Source organism: Prorops nasuta, unplaced genomic scaffold, assembly GCF_024137725.1.
Source record: "Prorops nasuta isolate Cenicafe-Biocafe unplaced genomic scaffold, Cenicafe_Pnas_1.2 PNAS00002, whole genome shotgun sequence".
NCBI lineage: Eukaryota > Metazoa > Arthropoda > Insecta > Hymenoptera > Bethylidae > Prorops > Prorops nasuta.
In genome coordinates, this window is record NW_027116799.1 from 4,430,119 (window position 1) to 4,455,587 (window position 25,469).

At 46.4% G+C, this 25,469-nt stretch overlaps 1 protein-coding gene across 3 annotated transcripts in view; it reads right to left on the reverse strand.

Moving 5' to 3' along the window:
* Positions 1 to 25,469, reverse strand: part of LOC136776233 (neural cell adhesion molecule 2-like) — a 204,336-nt gene that overhangs the window by 28,889 nt on the left and 149,978 nt on the right. For all 3 annotated transcript variants that reach the window (XM_066731627.1, XM_066731635.1, XM_066731618.1), the window contains 6 exons: positions 18,252 to 18,365; positions 10,893 to 10,983; positions 10,616 to 10,728; positions 9,547 to 9,707; positions 4,830 to 4,974; positions 2,153 to 2,283 (listed from right to left, as the gene is read on the reverse strand). In XM_066731627.1, the coding sequence (XP_066587724.1) occupies positions 2,153 to 2,283; positions 4,830 to 4,974; positions 9,547 to 9,707; positions 10,616 to 10,728; positions 10,893 to 10,983; positions 18,252 to 18,365 (755 nt within the window). The remainder of the gene's footprint in view (positions 1 to 2,152; positions 2,284 to 4,829; positions 4,975 to 9,546; positions 9,708 to 10,615; positions 10,729 to 10,892; positions 10,984 to 18,251; positions 18,366 to 25,469) is intronic.

The window sequence follows — 25,469 nt, forward strand, 5'->3', positions numbered from 1 at the left end:
CCCCTGAATGCTGAAGGTAGCTTAATCACTGCTCTCTCCATTATGCTTGGTATCTCGCCGTTTTATCCCCTCCCCCTCTTGCCCCCTCCTTATCCAACCCTTCTCGTCCTTATTCCTTCGACCCTTCTTCGCCCCAACGCTGCTTTCTCGATCCAACCCTTCCGCGCATCGCTACCTCGCCTGCCAAAGCTTCCCAGGAATTCATTCTTCTCGCTTTTTCCACCCCCAACTTTTTCTTACCTTTTACGATCGCCACTCAAAAGGTTACTGCTGCTACGGATAGCCAGAAGCGTTTTTTAAGACTCGCCAGATAGTACCTACCTCGGCCGATTGCTACCTTTGGATTGATTGGTAGATGGAACGTGCGAACCTTCGACAGCCCGTTCGGGACGCCTCTGCAGTGTGTGTGTGTGTGTGTGCGTATATAGTATATCTGTTCACGAAGATCATCCACCTTGCTGAAACACGGAAGCTATACTTCCATCGCGGAATTCGTTATAGCATTTAATTTTCATCTGGAAAATCCTTCGATAAATTTCCCCTCGAACATAAAAATTTCGGTATATTTCCCTCTGCTAGCTCCACCGGAGCTTCGTACGTTTTACAAGCTGCTTTTACGCTCGCGTGTTTGAGATCGTAGCGTTTTTACGATCGTTGCATAAATCGAGTTTGGATAGCTGTGCGGAATCCATCAGAGGCTCAAAGAGACGAGATGAAGCGTTTCGCATCGAAGGGTTTTTCTTAACAAGAGCTCGTAAAGCACGCAATACACACGTTGGAAGGGGTTCAACTGGAAATTGCACATTTTTCGGCAAGGAATCGGTGCACGGACGATCAGCACTGGCTTCTTCGAGGGCTTTTCTCTTGCAGCAAGAATTCGGCAAGGAATTTGCGAGATAGCCTCTGTAGTGGAAAGCAAAGGAGAAGGAGCTTACTTGGTCAGCCAAGGGTGAGCTTCGAGAGCCCGGGGAGTCGCCGGTCTGCCGGCTGAAATGAAGTTAGATCATATTTTTAAGAAGCAATTTCGTCGCAAATCTCTCGCGCCACGGCAGATGCCGTCGGCTACTTTTTCTTCGATTTTCACCGTTTGTGGGAGAGCGTGCATATATCTAGTAGGGAGATCTTGTTCCTTGAGAAAGCTGCCAGGAAGGAAGGAAGGAAGGAAGGAAGGAAGGAAGGAAGGAAGGAAGGAAGAATGAACGTAAAGTGAGCAGAAGGAGCGAGCTGCAAGAGGCAGGAAGAGCTAATAAACCCGCTGGACCAACGAGTTTTCTCGAGGACTTTTGCACGATGGATGATACGGGCGCCCAAACCCCTTCAATCCCTTCTCTCTGCTATTTTTCTCCAAGTCACGCTCGAAATACCCTTAATTTCCACCGCGAGAACTAATTTTACCCCGTCTCATCGAGAATACACGCTATCGGTAATCGCGTTTCTCGTCCTGTTAACCTTTAATTCTCTCCATCTCTCTCCCTCTCTCTCTCTCTAGCTTTGCACCGGATCAAGGAAGAATAATGAAAGTAGCGAACCAACTGTTTTGCATTACTGGCAAAAAGGAGAGGACCCGGTATACCGGGACCATGCTCTATTTGACTTGGCTCTTATCGCTGGAAGCAGCGACCGAGTGTTCATGAAATTCGCCAAGTTCCGCTAACTACCTTGTACCGATTGAAACGATTAGAATGCAGGAAGTGTGCGCGTCTGATGTTGCCATAGTTACAGAACGGAAACGCGTGCAACAGTGGGCTCCAAGTTTGTCCTACATTAGGAACGTTGCGCTCACAACGTTATTCTGGTTAAACACCCCGCTCGAGCTTTTAGCTACGAGACTCGCCTTCCCAGAATTCTACGAAAACCCACCACTCTCGCTCGTCACACTGGTAAATTGCAGCACTGGATGTTGCGTGAAAAAAAAAAAAAACTCAACTTTTCCCATAACAGTTGATCGATAAGAGGGGTTGGAGGGAGAAGGTAGTTACGAGCGTTGAACGAAGGTTAGAAAGTTTCCTTTGGAGAACGGAAAGCATATAATGTATAAATAAGACTGGCTTAACGATGTAAACTTGCAGCTGCGAGTCGAGGGATCCTTTAGATGTAAATTAGCCTAGACTGTTTTCTATTTCTCTGTTATGGAGAGAAACGCGAAACTTACGTTGTGTATCCACGTGAGTTTAGACCATGGAGGGTTTGCTCTGATGCGACACTCGAAGTAGACGTCGTCGCCCTCCTTGATGTCCTCCGGATTGAGGCTAGATCCGAGCTTTAGCGAGACTATCGGTGGATCTGCAAAGAGACAACACGAGATGAAAATGAGAAGGATGAAAGTGAGAGAAAAAGTGGGTAGTTTTACCGGTGATGGCGCAGAGGGGGAGGAAGGGGAGGAGGGGGGATGAGATTCGTTTGATAACCGGTTGTGACGCATTTCACGGGAGGTAGCGTCACGTTCTATGAAATTGGCTGTGGCCGGACGTTTCCACGTGACAGATAACAACCCTCGAAGTTCGGTTATGGGACACGTAGGGAGTATCGTGGGCTCTCACAGGCTCTCCACTATTTTTCCTCATAGCGTTGGACAACGGGATGAAGGGCTTAGATGCGTTTTATCGTTGTGACGGGGTCCACCCTCGTAGAATTTCATCAGCTTGATACCGGCTTGAGTCACGTCCGTTTTGTTCCTCCTGTCGACGAGTTTGGCTCGCCTACATATATATATATTCGCCAATGGAGAACTCGGGCACGCACGTCAATTACCCCCCCCCCCCCCCCCCTCCTTCAACTTTCTTCATAGTCATCAACTATATAGTATAGAAAGATACCGATAAAATTAGAAAGAAACCGGAGACAAGTAGCATTTATGAAACACAGCAATGTTTTTGCTCCCTGGGAAGAGTTGGCATCCGGCCGGATCGTCGTTTTCTCCGGAAACCTATGTCATTGTCTTCCGGTCTGATCTCTTACAGGTCTTATTGCGTCGTTCGTTAATTTAATCATGCCGGTTTCCCTTTTCGTCGAGCGACAGTCTTTGTCTTTTTCCACCAAAGAACCTCGCTTTCTACCATCGCATCGGATGGATTAATTAACCAGGAGCGCTTGCCTTCCGTAGGTTTTTACCTGGCCAGAAACGACAATGATGCGCGTGCTGGCATTTTGTCGCTTCTTGCGGCCGAGCGATAAATTTGTTTTCCTCGCTCATACCGATTGCCGCGAGAGCACGCTCTCTCTCTCTCTCTCTGTATACCTATATATATATATATATATATAGATATACGTCCGGTCCGCTATTTGTCAGCTCTTCCTTGGAAGGTCAGCGTAATTGAATACGTGACGTGACGTCATTTCCTGTATTCCAGAAGCTTTTTCCCCCCTTCGTTGTCCCCTACTGCGCTGATATCAAGTTTATTGCTCGAGATGTACGCGAGAGGAAGAGAGAAAGAGCGGTGAGGGGAGAGGGAGAGAATTATATCCGCGATGATAATAATTCCAGTGGAGTGTAATAATGGGAAAGTCGGAGAATCGGCGATAATCAGCTTACATCTGCGATATCCGAGCCGGAGCAATTAAACGAGACAGGGGTAGTAAAAGTTAGGGAGAGAGTGGAGCGTATCAAGCGGAATTTGCCGGGCTGCCGATAATGTTATCTGTCGCATGGGAGACTGCTCGTTTTTTTATCCCCTGCGCTGTCCTACCTCGTTCCATTTTAATACTCCTCGCGCGCCAAGGCCCATGCCATAACTCTCGACAAGTCGAACGTAAAGTTTACGAGGCCGGATGAATGTAGTTACGTGATAAATTCAGGCCGTCGTTCCGTGTAAATCGGCGATATCATCCGACAATCGCGAACGTCCTCCCCCCCCCCCCCAACCCTCCCCCAACTCTTGCTCAGCATGCCCGACGCACCAGTCGACGAGTAACGCCGCGACGACGCACCCCTACGCTCTTGTAATAAATAAAAAAGCAACTCGTAAAAAAACGCCTCGCGAATCTGTCGATGGGGTCGTCGATAAAGCGCCGAGCTCGCGATCATTCGAGGAACAAAAAGGACGGTTGACCCGGGCTCGCCTCTTCTCCGATGTACATACACGGTAATGTATGTATGCATGCGATGAACACGGAGAACCGCGACGACGCACACGCGCGCGTAAGGGATGAAACCTCGAAAATCTCGAATCGAGCATTTTCCCCCCTTTACGAGGCGGCCTCATCGCGCGCCTTCAGCTTCTTCTTCGCCATCGGCTATCTCTCTCTCTCTCCCTCTCCTCTTTTCGGCTTCTTTTACGAGGTACGGGTAAGTCGGCGAGAACAGGCCAAGCTGGATTTTCGGCCGTAATTCGCGGGGAATTCCTGAAAAGGTCCTTTTTTATTGTCGACTGTAAAAAAAGAGGCTGCGACGACGCGCCTCGTAAAAATCGGCCGATCGCCAGGCGTCGATGAGATTTCAGATGCGTATTTCCCGAGGAGGGCTATACCTAAGTATATGGAAAATGCTTCGCCAGGAATATTAGAATTCGCGCTTTACGACGCTTGGTGGTTATGTAACTGCTACATATATATATATATATATATATATATATATATAGTACTAGGTGAGGAAGGGGGAGGGGGGAGTCGATGTTGTTCATAGCCACGGTTTTATTGAACGCCATAAAATATGTATGAACGCGATGTGCTGATAAATATTTCAGTGGGCCGCGAAGGAACACGATCTGACGCTTCGCACTGTCGACGTAGCATTATTAATAAGACGACGACGAGCGTGCTTGTATATATATATATATAAATATATACATATAAACTTACAAACGTGTGGCAGGAGAAATCGTAACACTTACAAACAACGTCAATTTTCCACGTTTCTTCCATGAAGAGTCCGGTGACGTTGGGGTTTTCCGCCCTGCATACGATGAATTTTCCATGGTCATCCACTCCTGGTTCGAACGTCACGTAGCTGATGGTTCTATTCTCCGATCTCTGCTCCTGTGACAGTTGACAAAACAGAGATAGACGTAGATGAGACGAGAGATTGGAATAAATCGTGAGATACGGTTGGACGGGCAGATGGATGGATGGTTGGTTGGCTGGAGGGGGACGCGAAAGGGAGTTTTCAGGTACAAAAGATCGTGGGGGGAAGGGGGGGGGACACGCGTTAGCGCATGATGTGTACGTTGCTTTCGCTTGGGCGGAAGTCCCAGTTGCCAACTGGGATATCTTGTTAAGGAACTACTCGGCGTGGCACCTGCGTCGACTGGATCGTTCTGTATGTGTGTGTGTGTGTGTGTGGGTGTTACACGACGAGGCACAACCACGAACCAGTCCGTTTCTGAGAGGAGTCGTAGCTCCGATTCGTCCACCACTTACCAACTACGTTTCTCCCAGACCTGGAGTCGACGTTAGATGAAGTGTTTCGATTAACCCTTCAGCGCGCTTCGACGAGTTCATTCTATACCTTTCTACGAATAACTAGAGTTTCGACACTGTGCCTTCCACCGCGAAACTTCCCTAATTTCGACTCGGTAAAATCATTGGCATTTCGTTACGTCCTTCCAACGACAGTCTCTCGTCTCTGTTAATTCGTCACTAGTACATATTTTTTTATAACCAATCCGTTCATTCCTTAAATAAATTTTCTAATCTTCCTTCTTATGTCTGGTGTTGCTACAACAGCTTCTAACGCTGCGAACTCTCCACGTTTATAAAGCAAAGGGGGCGGTTAATTTTCCTTATAATATTATATCGGACACACCGGGCGGGCTACGAGCTGGAGGCAACATCTGCGGTAAATTCGGCCGATCTACGCGAGCGTGAATCTTAGAAGCAACTTCCGGCGTGAGATTTTCTCCTTGAGATATAAAGCCGCCTAACGAGGAGCTCCGGAGAACACTTGTACGAGGCAATTAGCATTAAAGCGCCTCGAGTGTCGTTTCATGAATTTTCCTCGCTATCACGGTCAAGGAATACCGATGCACTTAGTGAAGGTAAAACAACAATGCGGAAGACTTTTTAATGAGATTTTAGTGGCTACATTCACTGTAGCCTCTATAATTGCGCTAGCAGATGCATGCTTAAATTTGGTAATCAAGAAAAGTCATGGAGTTTCTTCTATTTTTTTTTGCTACGCTTGTGTCAATGTATATATATATATATAGTTGTAGAGCTTGGGAAAGAAAAAGAATTTTTTTAATTGGTGATAGAAAGACGCAGGAAGAATTTAAGAAGGAGACGGATAGCTATGTGTAGGATAATCAAGATGGTAATGCGTAGCTGGAAGTACTGTACGTGATCTGACGTTTACAGAAACTGCTTATGTTAATATCTGTCCTCGCCCAGTATCGTCTATCTAGTCTCCTGAATCCAACGGCCAATTCAGTACTCTCCGTACCTCCCCCCCCCCCCCCACCCTCCTACTAATGCAAACTCACAGACTCTGGATATATTTTATTATCTCGTGCTTAGAATGGGCACCGGGTAGAATTTTAAGGAGCCTCGTCGCCACCTTTGGCGGCCTCGTGAAAACGAGCTACTACCCCTTATCTGCTCTCCGTACCTCCTCCAACTTCCCCTTTTATCGCTCAATACCTCGACCCGAGTTTTCCTGATTCAGCGTAGCATCCTTCCTGCGTTTATTAGCTCAGCCAAGTCTAGTCGTATCTGCTTATAATCTTATCACATTCTCCCAGCTTGCCTGCTAGGGCCACGTTGAACATTTTTGAAGAAGCAATCGTTAACCCCCCCCCCCCTCCCCCCTCCCCCTCTCTATTTCTATTCCCAACACGACGCAGGTTGGGTTAAAAAATGATAAAACCCTGCTGTGGTTGATTTTTTCATCAATCTGCCCTTATATTATGGCAATATTGTAGCAGCGTGAATCATCAGAAAAAGCAACAGTTTCACGCGAGGAATTTCGTTAGACCGCGAAGAAAGAAACGTCATCGTTATACCTTGTTAAAAATTGCTGGGGAGAAAAATTTGAGCGTTGACAAAGTATCGGGGATGAGTAGAGAGAGGGCGATCCCTTACGTTTTTCAAGGATTCCGAAAATTCTTTCGATGCTCGTCACAGGCGATGCTTCATCTGCGAAGCCAAGCACGTAGTCTTGTTTCGCGCGTTCTTTCTCGAGTATTGCAATCCGTCAGAATAAAATCCTGCGTCCATCGAGGAATACGCCAGTAGCAAAACGCCAGTATCAATAAGAGCCATAGCTGCTGCTACGAAATAAATTTTAACAGCCTTGCCAGATCTTGTTAAGGAAGTTTCGTGTAAATGGCGTAGCTACTTATCTCACGACGTATTTGCAAAGCAAAGCAAAGAAAATCTAAAGTTCGATATTAGCGCGATTGCTCTCTTTCCCCCTCCCCCACTCACTCCCACCATTGCGTATCGTCAAGTTTTCTCAGAGTGGAATTTCTCCGAAACGCCAAAACGCTGTTAAGCATCGCGACCGGGGTTGTTAATGAACTACGTGAAATTAATTAGGGACTCACGTCATGGCTACATAGACGAAAGCTGCTCGCCTGTCGCCCCTGTACACGAAGAGCGCCACTGAAGTTACAGTTGTGATTCTGGATTATCGATAATACTCCCCCATCTCCCTCAATCCACCCCCCCCCCCTCCCTCTCTCTCTCTCTCTATAGCAGGACCATAGAAACCTAACTATCGTGGATTTAGGCGCAAAATCTATATCTACCGCACCGACACAAACCGGCGTTGATTTCGAACCTGTAACGAGCACGAGTGAGCTCCAGTTTGGAACTTTCTCGAGTGTTACCACCGATTCGTAATGGACGCGATGAAACTTAAGATGCTTCCTTAACGCGAGAGAGTATCCTCTCCGACCCCCCGAGAACCAGTATGAGACGTCCTTCCAGTCGTAAATAACACTGACAAAACCCAGCAGTAGCGAAACTATTCAACGAGTTTCTATTATTGCTGTCCCATTGATCTTGATCGCGAGACGATCGTGCCTTTCGCTATATATATAATCGATACGGTCGAGTAGTCTGCACCCGCGTTACATGCATTATCAGCTAATGCCAACAAATATTCCCATCGGCCTCAACGCCGATTTTCTCGCTACGCGTGTGTCCTCGTAAACGCCTCGTTCCTCCGCATATTATATATATAGGGTCGTGCATACGCGTTTATCTTTGTCACGAAGCTGGTCAGCGTAATTCATCGTATTAACATTGAAGGATCGTATATATATATACGGCGTGACGCAACGGTTTCCCGCAGGCGTCCCGCAGAATTCGATCGGTGTTTTACTCTTTATATACGTTGGAGTTTATTCATCTATCCCGCAGCTCGTCTTTTAGATTTGGTTGCTCCCGTAACACCTCTCCCAAGGGAGAGATTCTCTTTGGAAGGGTACAGTTATCGAATCCCCGGAGGCCCTCAGACCTTTCCGTCTTCCCGTGTATAACCTGCACCATCAGCCCTGCCGTAGTTTCGATCGCTAACCTTTATCGGTAGGATCACCCATCGACTCGATCGTACCCGATCGAAGCCTCCGGTCCATTGGTGGAATATTACTGAGAAAAAAAAATCAGTTGTCTCGGAAAGTTCTTTTCCTTGAGTAAATCTCTTAGGAGAGCTCTATGAAATCGAAGCCGATCGTGGAAAGGATCGATCGTTCCTTTTTCAGCTTTAAAAGCACAATCTCCGCGAAAGGATGGTCTTGTTAAGGTAGGATGGTCTCGTTACTGGACTGTCTGTTGGCAAAGAGAATCTTGCAGGTGCAAGCACTCGATACAGCGTCGTAAGACTCGCTCCTTAAGGTTGTCCTGTACCTATCAGGAGCGAAAGTTACGCCTCGGCAAGATCGGATACCAAACGCGAGTTTACGAGGGAGTAAAGAAGGGCGTGGCCCTCGTAACTGGACTTGATTGTTTTTCCTCGAGTCTTTTACCAGAGTGCTCTTAACAATTTTCAGTGCACTCATTTATTTCCCTCCCTTTGTCATGGCTGAATATCAAACTACGGAGAAATTTTAAGATGCACCGATAGATTCCACCAGAGACTCCGAAGAATCCGGGGAGGATCGGTATATATAGCATGCCAAAGCTGGCCTATCGGATTAAGTCAGTAGCGCTAGCTGGCTCGGTGAATTTAATGAGTCTCTGGGGGATATTTTCTCGTACTGCGATACGTGCTTCAATGACGTTAATATAGCTGTTTGTGCCTTATTAAAGTGTGTTGTTATATAATTCATGCTATAGTTTGCGCGGGACCATTGACTTTGGATAATTATATCTATATATATATATATATATATATATGTGAGTATAGTCTTTACGCGTACGCAGTTGGACCGAAACTTTGAACGAATTAATCGTACAACTGTATATATATGGGTGTTCCTGCAGAGGGTGGTGGTGGACTTCTTGTTTTGGTACAAGTGGAGAAAAGGGAGGGGTGAATAAGGATAGATTGGGGTAGAAAAGCGGCTTTTGTGCTAGACACAAAGGTACATGGGTATCACTGAGGACTCCTGAGGGACAAAGGACTCGTGGAAGATCGAAGATCCTGCTGTCATTATTTCTTTCTCTTACCTTGACGTGTTTTATCAGCTCCTTTCGTCCCTTGTACCACGTTATTACCGCCGGCGGCCTTGAACCAGTTGTCTCGCATTCCACGTCGTAATGGTTCCCGGCCAATAAGGATTCGTTGCTGTAACCGCGAGGTCTTCTTATCGTCACCGTCAAAGGCTTCACTGTGAAATTAGAAAAACTGCGTGAGTCATCGCTAATTCTCGCCTCTACCACGAGAATCAAAATTCTCCACTGACGTCATCATATATAGCTTTCGGTGCAATAACATTATATTGGTACAAGGAGGAAACACGTCCTCTCTCTTCTCTTCAATATTTCCTGTAAGAAAGGAATATGCACACAGCTAAATCCTCGACGTTTTAAGCACTTACAATTTGTTCCGACACTGTAGTATAAGAGGGTGATCACCGATAGGATTAAGCATTATGGGGCTGTTTTAATCAAGGAGCCAAGCATGAAGAAAGCGGAGTAATGCTCTCGAAAAAAATCCCGGGCCATTTTGAAGAGCCAGTCCTCCTTTTTCTTCCGTGTTAAGGGTTAACGAAGAATTCTAATTTTTAAAGCTCGGGGGATGGCGTGCTTTTCAGGATCGACCCTCCTGTGGAAGCAGGGGATGAGTGGGTAAGGGAAAGGGGAGAGGGGGGTTGAAGGAGTCGAGGTCGGATTTAATATATATTTCTCGTCTTATCTTGCCTTGTCTTTCTTTAAAGCCGAGGGAGCAAAGGATGTTGGCCTACTTTTAGTGTCTCGTAGATTTTATCGCTAATGGGAGTCAAGATAGGCGTGGTAGGCCTGATTTGTAAGACGCCCGATAAGATTTTCTATATCCCTTTCTCCCCGATGTTTTTAAGCGCCCGTTTTCTTCCTTCTCCCTTTCTCCCTCTCTCTCTCTCTCTCTCTCCCTTGTTTATTTTTTTATTCACTCTCTCTTTTTTCTTCCAAAACTTTCTACCCTTCATCCACGAAAACGAATGGGAAAAGAATTTTTACGACCTCTCAACGTTTTATGATTACCATCGTAAATCTTACTCCCAAGATATTCGGAAAAAATACTAATATTTTTACTCACGATTAAGGTCCAGCGTAATGGACGTCTCTTTCGGATCGATCAAATCCGTGTTTCGTGCCTGGCATGTTAAATTAGACCCGAGATCGGCTCTGCTAATGTGCTCTAGCGTTAACCTGCAGAAGAGATTTTCAAGATTGGTGCTTCGATACTATATATTATAGTTAGAAGAGTGAAGAAATAACTTAGGGGTGAATTGGGTTGGTATCTAGCAAGATGGAGGTGGTAGTGGGCGGGGGGGGGGGGGGGGGGGGATTATATTAATAGCTAATATACTCACTTATTCTCTATGACGTCTCCAGCATTCTTCTCGATCTCCTCGTCCCTCACCTGGCCGTTTATGAGCCACCTGACCGTCGGCTCGGGCTTCCCTGTAACAAGAACAAAGGCGTATCATGTATAGCAATCTACAGTAGATCAGGATTACGGCGTGCTCCTTCGCGTTTCTTATGGCGAAATCCCGGTGCTCAGAGATTTTATGCGAAAATTACCGACACGGAAATGCATAAAACTGGCGTCACTTTAACCCAGGGATCAACGAGTTCTTTCCAATTTCTCTCCGGCACGCGCGGGGGAAATCGGGCCTGAAGCAAACGCGCTCTAATGGCTGCAGTAAGTGCGAAGGTTCGTTGGAGCGATGCGCGGAGGTGAGAGTGGAAGGTGGGGGGAGGTGGAGGGAGAGGAGGAAGTAAAAACGCTGCTGATTCTCTTCTTTTTGTTGAGCGAAGTGGCGCGCCGGAGGACCTAAGAAGAAGTGGATTTAGGACTGGGGAAAAGGTTCGCGCCAGTCGTTTAGACTTCAGACGGTACATAAGCTCCGGCGATGTTGTAGGCTATACTAAACGGTAGATGAGTTTCCGGCAACTTTTAAATTAGCCGATACCTCAAGGCTCTCAACTTACAAAAACTATCGTTCTCCTGAAAACGCACACACGCAAACTCCGAAGGTAACTGAAACTTATGGTCACAGGTTGACGCATATCACTCGACGAATACGTAACTATATATACACACATATATGCACGGTATGTAGAGAGAAAATAGAAATTTTTATTATTCATTGCGCCATCGAAGTTTTTCCATCGTAAAACATACTACGATTATATTTCTTAATTATCGTTCATGAAAATATCGCGCTCGTATTATATTGTCGCTATATTTAATCCAACGCACCACAGGCTTCGTTATCATTTTATATTGGAATAATATATATTTACGTATATATTCGCGTCTCCCCGGTGCAGTAGTACGAGCCCGGCCTGGTAAGCCAGATAACTGAAAGTTATAGAGGCCGGTTCTCTCCGGATAAATATGAGTAGTGGTAGTGGTGGCAATTAATCGCGCGTCGAGTTTCGTTGGAGGACACTTTCGTTAGGAGATCCGATAGAGAGCGAAACACGCGTGGGATTAAAAAATCCATTTGGATCCCGTTCAGAAATGCAAGAACATTTCCAAGATAAATATATGGATCTATGTGCAAGCGTACACGTTTGTGCGTCCGTGTGGCACTGGCTCGAATATAGAAATTATACGAACGAGCGCGAAGTCGAATAATTTCAGGTGGTGCGGTCTGGATGCGGCAAAACTTACACCGGGACGATTCTAAGACGAGAGAATTCCGGGAATTTCATGGGAATGCGCCTAAATACTGGCGACAATGTCGGGGAATATTTCGCGCGCGCGCGCGACAACTGCCTAAACCATATATATATATATATATATATATATGTATAGCTGCTCCTGTCCTGCTCCTCTACCTCCTTCGTTCATTGTTATTCAGGGTGACGGCGGCTTCCGAATCGCAATTTAATCACAGCGAGACTCCGAGTCCGGGTCTGACACTTAAAATTGTCGACTGATCCGGAATGAAAGCGTCCTGAGGGGGAGCAAGTGGAGCGAGACGTATCGCGACTCGAATTAAGGCCATATCGTTGCGATTGGAGATGCTGGCTGATCGCGATTGCACTCGAAGCACGTGCCCGACTCTCGAATTTCTTCCTTTGCGCGGAGTCTCGATCGGAGGGGGGAGGGGGAGGAGCATAATTGAAAAAGGATCACCGCGCGTGGGGGAGTATAATACACAGTGATAAAAATGTAGCATCGAGCAGGCGAGAGGAGCTCGGAGGATTTAGACGGGTTAAGGAGAGGTCATAGGTTAACCGAGTGTGTTGCTGAACGGATCGCGCGGTAGTGCTTAATTTGTAAGCTGGCCCGCCTGGTTTGCGTGAGTGCTCAGAGACGTGGTGCGGTCGAGGGAGGGTCGGGCGGGACCGGCGTTGACTCTAACTACTGGACTCCGGTGGAAACTCCCAGCAGCGACTATCCCTTGAAACGACGATGCTGGCCATTATCTCCTCGCGCTCTGGCACTAAAGTGCGGATTTTAATCCGCGGATACCGGGCGATATCTTCCAGGATTAAGACCGGTCCGCAGCTGGCCGACCTCATCTAACAAGTTTCATCCTCCTCGCAGTACGTTTTAGGCAAATACTGGACGACGCGCCGCAGCAGCTTCGGAGGATCAAGACCCTTTCGTCCCATTGCAAAGCGTATCCTATGTTGAATTCACTCGCACTTGCAGGATAGGGATGAGGATCGTCCTCTTCTTCGCCGATAGCTCAACCTCCCCCAGATTTACAGCCGAGATCTCGAGATCTTGTCTCTGCCAGTTCTCAAAGCTAACCGGCTTTTTCGATTCGTTAGCTCGCCAAAGTCTGCCTCATTCCCCACCCCCTCTACTCGCAGTATTGCTATTCGAAAATAATGATTCCCGCAAGTCTTCTTTCGTCCTCCTCCGGAGAAAATCTTCCGATCTTGGGAATCGATAACACCCGGAGGGGAAGCTTCTTTGCGGCTGATCACTGAATTTCATTTACTACTGGATTTCTATCGCGCTGCTGCTGTACATAGTATATATAAGTTGTACTCTATATATATGCATGTATATATATATTTTAATGTTTCATTTCGTCGCGAAGGTGGAAGATTGAAAAATAAATAGGCGGTACATGCATAGCACCCGGTGCTGGATGAGACTCGTGACATTGTACGCTTTCGCTCCTGAGGGAAATAGGGAAAGTGCTCCACGGTTTCTCGTGGTTTAACGAAAAACGCCAATGTAATTATTTGCTGAAAAGTGAAAAATAAAGAAAGCACTCTGCCTATATGTATACAAGTACTGCTCTGGTCGGGGAATAAATTTTACAGCTATATCTGATGTAATGAATGCGTGGCCGGATTGTATATATCGGGTCGAGCGTGCAAATTGGCGGACTCTACGATTTTTTAATTGGCGCATTAGGCGTGTATGCGATTGGCCAGCGTATTTACTACGTGCCTTTTGTGGAAAATTCATTCGTTTCCCCCATTGAATAAAATAATTTCGGCCGTTTCGAATACGAGATAATGTATTGCATTTTGGTAACGCCTTTTCTGCATTATTCGTTACATAAATTTTCCAGCTTATATTTCCCAATAAATACTGGACATAATTCAATTGCATTAATTCATTCGTTCGTATAGTTGGGAAATAAAGCATCGTGGTTCTGAATGTACGTAGAGAGATATCTATAGGATACGTTCGAGAATTGTTCTCCATAGGGATCATAGTATCCCTGGGCGTTTTGTATAGGTATTTTCGACAGGCGTGTGTTTCAAGTGGAAATAAAAGCCCGGTATGATACTTTTCGCGTTATCGATCGGACCAAAAGCTATCCACCAGTCACTGAGTCGCGAAACAAGTTCGTCGGAATGAAATTAATTCTTTCCCCTTGTCCTTCCTCGATTCTCTTTCTCTTTCTCCCCCCCCCCCCCCTTACTCTCGACAGATATATAGATATGAATCCATCTAAACGCGTCACGACGATATTTCCGATTATTTCTGCTCGACCCGGAGTAATTTGGCCCTCGTGAAGAGAATCTCTCATATCACTCACTCGACTTTATTCCATCCAGGAGACAGGATCCGCGAGCCGTCGTTTCTCAAGATGGCGTATTATTGGAAAAGCTTATCAATGTTCCACGCGAATCTACTGGAATCGTCTCTTCGTTTTGACTTCATTAGAGGCGTCGGCGACGGTTCTAAATTTCCCGAGTTCGATTTTCGATGGTTTCGAATAAGGAGCGAGGCAAGGATAGTGGTGAAATTTATCAAGGAGAGAGTAGATTCGAGTTTTGCCTCGCGCGATTCACACAGCGGAGGCGTGATAGAGAAAGACTGGGAAGACTTCTCTTAACGTGCGTATACATCGCTACTGGGAGGGTCCTCGATTCTTTTCCGGGCACGAAGTCAAGTAATTGGCAATAAATTCTGCCACCGCGGACCAAGTCGTAAAATTTTCTCGCCGCTATTGCCATAAATTATAGATAACGTGGATTCTCGCCGAGTAGATAGAGGGGGTGGGGGGGGGGGGGGTGGAGAGACTTAGGCTTAACTGTAAATCGCGTATAATAGAGCGATCGAGTGCTGGAAGTATAACTACACGTGGCTTTGGCCCCGTCTTGTTCGATTCCAACGATCGGGTCGATATTTATTCCCTCCGAGTCGAGTGGGTAACGATGAGGGACTTTGCTTCGTGTCTATCGTGTGTCACACACCACTGACAACACAGCTCTTTTTCTATTATTGTTTCGTTCTATTTGTAACACAGTTTTTTTTATTAGTTACCAGTTCGACCCTCTTCATTGACTGGCCGCAAGATACCGCGTGGGAATCGGAAGGAAGATCACAGCTGTAGATCCCACGTATTCTATTCATCCTACCACCTACTTGACGCACCCTGTATACACGTCCGGTTTTGCCCTCCCTGTGTACGAAACACTCCACACCTGTAATGTATTTTGCCATTTAAGTGAAAAGGAACGAACGACGCGTTGGCACAAGGCTATTATTTATTCAAGCAATTTTAATCGGTTCGACGAGCGAGGAAGCGGTTCGGTAGCTGACGGTGACATTCTTAAATGGGACGGACTCTGGCGGGACGAGAAAATAATTGAAACGGAGCAGCTCCCGTCGATGAGTGGGAACAAAATCAATCATGGCGGATTTTCCTTCGGCTCGGGCGAGTTTTCGGTGAGAGCTTTGAGGCATAAATCACGAGACCGGTATACCATGTATATATATGGGATACCGTTCGGGCAAACTGTTTCTCGGCGGATGGAGGGTCGAAAGGTACGGCTTGGCCATTAACATTTAATCGGCGCGTATATTCGCATGTAATTTCGCATATAGGAATTGAATTGCTAATCGGCGCGCGGGACCACGTGTAGCGAAAAAAGAAAGGACGGTGGGGAGGCATCGCGTGTCTCGGACCTTGCATTGTCCAGGTCGAGCCGGGATGGAGGTGGGAGAGGGTCGTGGCTGGAGGTATTTCATGTACACGAAGAAGAAGAAGAAGAAGAAGAAGAAGCATCAGGGAAAAGTGGAAACGATTATTAATCACCGAAATCCCCGAGTGATTTACGATCTCGCGGAAATGGACTAGCGTAGGATTTCGGTTTGCGAATCGGGCCACAGTTGACTCGTATCGTTAAGGATAAGCCGATCTTCTCGATATTCAATTTACAGGGCGCGATGCGTGCGTGATCGATACTCGCCTCACCGATGCAATTCCCGGAGAATCTGCATACGATAATATCGTCGCGGCTTCGAATTTCGATATATTCATCCGGACTGTTCCATCAGAACTCTTTTTCCTTTTATCCCATTCCTATATCGATGTGTCGAAGATAAAAAGCTAAAGTCAAACATTACAGTGCAGAGGCGGCGGATTTTTCGTGTGGCAATATCCAGCGTTGATTGCAGTGTATGTATATAAGTAATAAATATGTGTTGTGGAGAAATTCACGTGCATACGTATGTACAGGTTTCAGGCTGAATTTGGGTCAACGATATATATATATATATATATATAGGGTATAACTAAAAGCCTAAGCTTGTTTCCTCGTGCGAATGTCCCTTCAGGGACGTTTAATCAGGCGCCGGAAGGAAGGTGTATTCTTCGGCGAGACAAAACGGTCTCCCAAGTATCACAGTGGACAGTCGGCGTGCTTTGAAAGACGCTGGAAAACGGCAAATAATCTTTGTCGACGAATGGAACATCTATTGACAGTGCAAATATATTTCTAAACGGTCGAATGTTATCCTTGGCAGGTATAGCAGGCAGGAGATTCTTTTAGAGGTTGGAAGGATGAAAATTGCACGGTTAACGCAGCGCAAGTATGTGCACACTGGTGAGTCCAAGGAGGGTATATGGTTTGCTAAAACGAGGAGGATAGGAGAATGTTATGCAAACGAAGATGGAAGAGGAGGAAGGAAGAGTAATCTAAAAAAGAGTCGGCAGCGCTCGGGACTTTACGTTTATAATTCCGGAGTGACACGTATACCAAATTTCTTTTTAAAACCAACAAGAACTGTAGTGCCGGAGCTTTGAATATGCATGTATTCGTGAAATGTAGAATGAAATTCGCGCTTCATGAATTGTAAAAGTTTTCATAACTGCGGTGAACTTACATTTGCGTGCGAAAGATTACGCGGAAAATAAATGTTATTACGAAAGCCGGATTTCGTTGGCGCACTTCGTTTTCATTTAGGGGCTCTGAAACGGTGAAGCCCTGGATCGTTTCGTTGTCAAAATATCACTTTGAGGACGCTTAATCAGGATGGAAGGAGGTCGTCTCACCCTTTTTGGTCGAGGAGCTATTGGGTAGGAGAGCGAGAGCGAGAGAGAGAGAGAGAGAGAGAGAGAGAGAGAGAGAGAGAGAGAAGACGGACTGCAGCCACGAGACTCGAGGGGGAGTGGGGGACTAAGAGAGGGTGGAAATAATCTTTTAAGGCGGCCCGAGAGAAGTTGCTACACTTATAAACAGAAATTTAGATCCAGTTGCCAAAGTAAATAGCGATGGTCGTTCCTCATACTTCTTCCCTTCCATCTCTACCCCTCCCCTTCCTGGCAGCCTTTGCCTGTCTATTGCCATCCCGATCTTCCCATCCCTTTACACCTTCCACCCTCGCCCCTCCAAGTTCCACCCCCTCCCTCCTACATCCCCACGAAATCGCGTTTACCGTCTGATTGAACGTGGAACTTTTCACTTAGCCTTGCTCGCCGATAAAAACTTGCCTGATCTAATAACTGGCGACACCACTGATGCCACCGATAGTTTTTGCCATCCTTTGTACCCCTTGCGACCCTTGCCCCCCGTTTCGCTACGATCCAACTTTTCAACGATTTTCTCTCTGCCAGACTTCTCGCGATTTGCCAAGCAGAATAGCAGCAGGAAAAAAACTTTCCTTTTACTCTCTAGCCCTATATGTATATATATATATAATACGTATACGCATATTGATTATACCCGGTGTGTGTGCCACCACTACAGCTGCCATCCTATAATAACGGTTACTCCACTCAAGTATTTTTACTTTTCACACAGCGTGGAGAACGATCCTCGAAGAGATGGTGCTTTTCGCGATAGATTCGAGTGTAGTACTCGCTGTACGTGAGGAATTTTTCAAATGTCTTCGATAATGGTTCGATTCCCAAACCGAACTAAACAAATATTATCTCTTGCACGAACGATTTTAATAATGGAGATTTTCGCTTGCATTCCAAGTGTATATAGATAGAGAAATGTTTCAAACTTACCGCCTGTTACTCTGCACGTGAGCTGTGGGCTGTCTCTCTCCTCGTAGGGTCCCGCTGTTCCGTTTAATATACGACCATCCCATGCGTCCAGAATGGTCGGTTGCTCCGGCGGAACTGTAACATAACGGGCAATTATGCATTAAACAAATCGTTTCTCGATAGTATAACAAGCTAATGTAGTAGTATAACATTTCTCCTAGGCTTTAAAAATCCAGCCAGGAATATTTCTTCTTTTTCCCTCGTCTCTCCTCGCAGTGACAATAATTTTCCTCGCGATGGATCTGGGTATTTTGGACGCGATTTCGCATAACCGAGCGTTATATGCGATACACTAGCTGGGTATATATATATATATATATGTATAGGAGGGAGCATTATTGTGTGGAGGAGTAGAGAAGAGGCCGGGGGGAGGTAGAGAAACGCGCATGTAGCTACGACCGTTGGCGGATTAAGCTCGGTAATATTTTTTCGCGGAATATTCGTTCTCGCGAAATCGGAGCGGAGTCGAAAAAACCGCGCGGTATATATCTCGTGCTTTTTCGTTATTTTGCATCAGTTTGAACGCATACGTCGAACGTATCCGTCGCTTCATCAACGAGGCCGTATACCACCCACTATCCACCATCCTCAATTTATTCATTTTTCTCAGGCGAATTTTTCAAAATTAATATCCCGATTAGTTTTACGGACCGTTCGTATTAAGTTCTCTCGCAGCGAAATAGCCGATACCGTCGGTAATATTGGAAAAATCCCTTTTCCAATTTTCGGTAAATATTTTGAACGTTGTGCAGAATCTTATAGGGCCGTGTGCGAGGGCTGTTTGCAGCTATGCGCATTTGACGCTGTCGCTGACGTTTACGACGCGTACGAAAAAATAAAAAAAAAAAAAAAAAAAAAATACTGGCGCCATCAAAGGCCTCGTCGTGCAATAATGAACAAGCATTTTTACCCGAGCTTGTTTCCATGTAAACCGGAAATGTGCGCCACCAGCCTTGTACCTACTCCGGATGAGAGGCAACGAGCAAAAAAAAATGGTAAAAATGAAGCAGGAAGAAAGGGAAAAATTATATGTGATATAGGCTGATGTGTACGGGAGAGGGGAAAACGCGCTTAGCGGGGATACGTGCACTGGGGAAATTCCGGGAAATGACTGGAAATCGCTGGCAAATCGAGAATGATGGCGTTAGCATGGTCGGTATGATTCGCGCCGTTTCCGACGAAGGCACTTAATCAAGCGCTCCGCGTTTCGCCAAATTCAATATCATCCCCCTGCCAAGCCCTGGCAGCCTCTGCCAACTCTCTCACCCCCTTTGGGCCTGCAACCCTTGCCCCCTCCCCCCTCCACACCTACCAACCCACTTGCGCGATGCGCCGGCAACGCGATGAAATTTCTACCGCGTTGGCCCGAACGTGTAAAGTATTCACGAGGATTTATAGCAGCTTTTCAATCCATAATCGAGCGTGCCATCGAAAATAAAGCATCGTTTATCGTGGCCGATGCCCGTCAGCCTGCCAATCAATCCGTGCACGACCAGCCCTCCGATCTTTCCTATCTTCCACTCTTCCTCGTTTTTCACTCCCAAGTCCTCCCGCGCGTTCTCCACCAGCGACCAAATCCTTCCATATCCTCGTCATCTCCCCGATAATCGCTGCGACCCAATATAATCGCGCGGAGACCATACTTTTTTCACCCCCGAACAAACTCACCGCGCACCAATTCAATCGGCCGTACATAGTATATATATATATATATATATATATATATAGCGACCAATACGCCGCAACTCTGGCAAATTTTCCTTTCAAATTTATGCCTCGGTCGTAATGACATTAATTAAATTTATAAATTGTACATAACATTGATTAAAATTTACCGATTCAGCGTGGCCGATGCGCGGCTTGCCAGGAGCATGCGCATATATATCTCTACAGCTCGCTTATTATATTATATACTATAACAGTTTCTCGATGAATTATTGAGTTGTGGAAAATTGCGCGTAAAATTTTAACGCTCCGCGACGACGCGGTTGCCATTTGCTCCGCTGCTCTTAAGAAAGCATCCGCTTTAAAACGTTTCCCCTCTTATTTTCCTCGTTACGCCAAACGGAAATTGTAGCGGGACACGGACACGCGTGTTCCACGGGACGGACTTAAATAATCGAATAACCGCTATTCGTCGCACATAATTGGATCTGTCGCGTTTCGAGAAGTGGCTGGATCGTCGAATCAAGACCCAATCCTGCGCCCCTGGCTCATCACAATTAACGCAGCCAAGTCTCCGATCCTCCACGCTTTTCCCGCTCCTTTCTCAATGGCGAATCAAAACTTGTACAAACTTTATTATACTGCACGTACGGTATATGTATATATAGGGTGCATTCCAAATTACGCATGAAGCGCATAGAATGTACAGTTTATGTCACATTTATTATAGAATTTAAGTGCTTACTGCGGCGCATATGCGTGACTCGGAACGCACCCATAGTTAATCATAGAGATTCATAGCTTTCTTTACCTCTCCCCCCCCCCCCCCCCCCTCCCTCCAATTTACATAAACGCACTATAAGCAGTCACAAACAGAGACACTCGCTCGTCTCGTCTGGAAACAATGACAGCGCGCTGGAATTATTCGTCGATCCCCAAAATGGATTTCCAACTAGTCTCCAGCGATCGGGAATTAACGCAACTCGGCGAGCTTCCGATTCTCCCGCGAGACTCGCCGGCGGTTTCGAGCTTTTCCTCCGAAAGCCGAAATTTGCGACAAAAGGACGCGGATTAAAACCGTATCACAGCGTTTCGCTAAAGTTCCGCTGCACAATTTTTTTATTCCCTCCTCGATTTATCACGCTGGATCTCTGCAATTTTCGACGATAAGCCCTGACAAACGATCGTTATGATTATTTAAGGTACATTTACCGCGTGTATTCCACATTTCGGCTGGAAATGGGGGAGGAGGGAGTTCGGTCCATTAGCCGCATAAACGAATTATCGAAGGAGGCTTTTCCCTTGGAAATCGCAGCTGGCCGATACATTTTTCAAGAGGAAATTGCTGCTGATCGATTGATATTGGTGGTGTCCGCGGGAGGGGAGAGAGTGCTGAGGGTTTTCCACATGGGGGAGGGTAAGAAGCTGATTTATATACATAAGCAGCAATGCGTCTAGTTATGATAATAGGGAGAGGCGCGCATGCGCGTTGGGAATTTCAGGAAGAATGCCAAGAGATAGCGGTGAAGACCGCATTCGAGTGAACATGAGCGGAGAACCAGCTGCAATGTACCTATGTGCGTCTGGTGTGAAGTGTGGTAGTGATCCACCCCCCCCCCCCCCCGCGTCCCTCTATCTCTCTCTAGCTATACCAAGGGAAACTCTGTGCTCTCGAACCAACACAGAGAGATGCAAACACACAAGTACAAGGAGAAGCAGACGAGCTTACCTCGTACGCACGCTCAAACGTTTAACTACGCGAGCTTGGCTTTGCATGTGTCAGTGAGTTGGCTGTAGCTTGCTCGGACATGATGTACATTCGCGTACTTCGTTTACATATATAATATATCAACATGCGCCAGCTGCCTCTCTCTAACGATGTACTTTAGCCTTTCACAAAATATTGCTTGTAATCAGCCAAGTTATTCAACTGGTTCTTGCTGATATCGCCAGGCTCTTATTAGTATACCTGTGCCTTGAAGGAGCGGAAGAGGGGTCCTCTTAAAACTAATTAATGCAAGACGGATACTTATATATATATATATATATATATATACATGAGATTACGAGGCTCGTGGCCATGCGAGGATTTCAAGGAACGTTTTTCATGGTAAAGGAATGCGTAACCAAACAGTTTCGAACGATTTGCCCCTTGCGTGTCCTCTCCTTGAATTTCAATCGTCAACCACGCCGTGAAAAGCTGCAATTTTTTTCCCTCGCGTTTTCAAGGTAAACAGGAGCGAGCCGTAGTGTGGCAGAGGCTGGCGGTGTATTTGCGATGTAACAAGAGGCCAACGAGCATATCGAAGGTAGCGTTGGAATTGATCCGGGAAAACGGCATGAAATTGTATTCAGAAGTGACCCGGAGACCTTTGGAGCTTTAAGTACACCATACGCAGATTGGTACACCGGTTATCGGAAAAGCTCTACCCTTTTCCACCCCTCGGAATCCCCCCGCGGACTGATCGTGCACCGAGAGGGCATTCGCAAACGATATTGCATGTCACGAAAATTTGCTTATTATCCGCCCTCGGCTCCCTGAAACGATATCGCTACATTTTTGCAAAGGATTATTTATCTTTCCGACCCGCTTTAGCTTCTCATCTTTTTTCCTATTCTTTCTTTCCGTCCCTTTGTTCCTTTTATGTATATACATATTTTTTGCGAAGGTTGACCCCGCCAACACGAGCCACTCGTATGTACACGTTAAATCGTCCACGTTATGATTATTTCTAAAATTTCAATGACTACACCAATTTTCAGAGAATTAAAACTCTGTGGTTCTCGTGGAGTTTTTCTAACGGGATACCACCCTCTGGCTGCTGAATTTCTAGACGCAAACGGATCATGCGGGGGGTGCGTGCGATTATCTTTAAATCGGATCTGAGCCTTATTGTTGCGTATCTCGATATAGGGGAGGATGCTCGCTGTACTTCTCCCCTACGACCCGAGAAGGGGGAGACACGTATTTCAAGTAGCACAATGGTTAAATTATTATCGGGATATAGGGAATATCACTGTTGTTGGGCTGTTGGTTACCCACCTCGCCCATCGTAACAAGCGGCCAAATCCATTTCCTGCAATTACCGTTGCTACATCCCCTTAACATCCGCCGTCTAATCAAACAACGTGTATATATACAGGATTTTGCTCAAATTTAATTTTCAGTCTGCATTGACCTGGTTAAAAAAATTCCTACTCCAGTCTATATATATATATATATATATGTGTGTGTGTGTGTGTGTACATTATTATTTCCAGGAACGACCTTCCTACCCCTTCCACGGTCAGTCTCCTAAAAATTACACACTTTTTTCCCCAAAACACACGGAGGTTATTTTCTTTTGCGCTCGGATGATGTAGCCTCTTGGTGAATAAAGTTGGAAAAGTTGGCCGATTTTCGGGGTCTACGCCGAATTCGAGCAAAGTGAAATCGATCTGCAGAGGAGGGGGGAGACGGGGAGAAAAAGCGAAACTGCGAAAGCTGGCAGCAAGGGACAGGACTGGGTCACGAGGTTGAACTCGAAACTACGATGTTCATTCGCGTGATTTACTCTCTATCAATCCCCCAGGCTTAAACCGTTGGTATATATATCCTAACTTGCACTCCCTCCCCTCGTCAACTTTCCCAGCTAACTTTTTCCTCGTCCACCCTCGCTACTCGCCGAGATGTAATTACGAGTGACGATGGGTTAATGATAATGCTTTTCTAATTATGAGAGCCAGCGACGATGTCAAAGTTAAATAATATAAATGTTCCATGCCACGGACAGGAACCCATTAGCGCTTATCACTGCCGATTGGATTATCAACGGCAATTGTTATTACCAGCGTTATTATATACATATATGTATATGTATATATATATATATACATATGTAGTATATATACGCTTTGAAACGATCAGTCCCAATTTCAGCAACGACTATCTCGTACAGCCGGCTAACGAAATTCCTCGCGTTTATTTTTATCGCCGTGATTTCTGACTGTTTTGCAATTAAATTGACGGATTCCGTAAGTTGCGCACAATTTGCCGTAACCGGGGTGATAGATTTCGCGTTTTCGTGAGACGGTTGTACGAGGAACGAGCTGGCAAGCCGAGAGAAAATGATATACACTAATGGATTACATCGGCGAGGCTCGCCTCGGTGTAAATAGGTGTGCGTCCGTGGTAGTGCGAGGAAGACGGTGTGCGTCGCGTTAAGATCCATCATTCGTCGGACCGATTAAGCCCGGGAGACTCGGTCTGCTGAAGGATTACGCTCGCGGTGGCAGCCAGAAGTCAACAACGGACCTCTCCGGATTTCAATAAGAGTGTCAAATTTTATTTTCAAATTTCACACCCCCTCCTCCCTCCCTCCCCATCTTTCATACTTCTTGTCAGGCACCACTGCAGCCTGTTCTCCCTTCTTTTCCGCGCGAACGATTGTCGCTCCTCGCGTAAGCTGGATTGCAGCAGTGATCGATCAGCCCCCGGCTCGACCTCGCTCCACGATTCCTCGATTCGAATAAAAAAAAGAGAAAAGCTGCGCCCCGAACTTTTTTCAGCCCGGCTCAAGGCCGATGGCGGACGGTTTGTTACGGAGGGTCGTGAATTAATTCGCGCGCCCCGCCGGAAAGTTAAATTCACGGTTCGCGCGAGCTACACGGCTTTCCACTATCGTTTTAAAATTCAAACGAGACGCCGCCGTCGCCGGTCCACGGCTCGATAGTCGCGCGATCTTAAAAGATCCGAATTTACGCGCTAGAGTGCTGCAGCCTGGGAAAAATAAGGCCATGCAGTGGAAGGAACGCGAGGGTTTTTTTTCTGCGCGTTCCATTGGAATAAAAAATGTATATAGAGAGAGGGAGAGAGGAGAATTTGCAGGAGAGATCTTATTCTTAGGGCCAGTTAATCGGGTCGTTGCGGTCTCGCGTTACGTTTTACATATGTAGGGTAGGTTGGAAGGGAAGAGGGGGGGGGGGGGGGGGGGAGAAGAGACGGGAGGTTGAGAGAAAAAAGGAGCTATAGTACAGAGCGTCTCGCCTTGCAGCTCCGCACGATTTTGAATAAGCCTCCTGAGCCTTGCTTCCCGCGAGTTGAAAAGCCGCGCGATGTTTGCCGAATGCCACTTCGTATGCTGGCAACGTAAGGGACGTTTCTGAGAACGTGCGCATTTTCCTACAAAGCAGGGGTGTGGGGGAGGAGAGAGAGAGAGAGAGGGAGAACGAATCGTGTCGGAGCAGAAGAGCAGGAGGAGGAGGGGGGGGGTGTAGCTGCGGAAGAACCACCATCGCTCCCCCCCTCCCCCTCCTTTACTCCCCTCTCTGCTTCTCTTTTTCTTTATTTATATTATTCTTTTTTTTCTTTGAAACGACATCGCACCGCCATAGGGGCGCCCTCGAGTATCCTCGCTGAAAACCCCTCCAGTGTTTTCCACCGCGACGAATCCCTTGGGAAGGTTGTCTGGCTGACCGTGGAGCAACAGACACTCGCCGAGAGTGTACGCGTCTGGCTGAAAAAAATGGGATTAG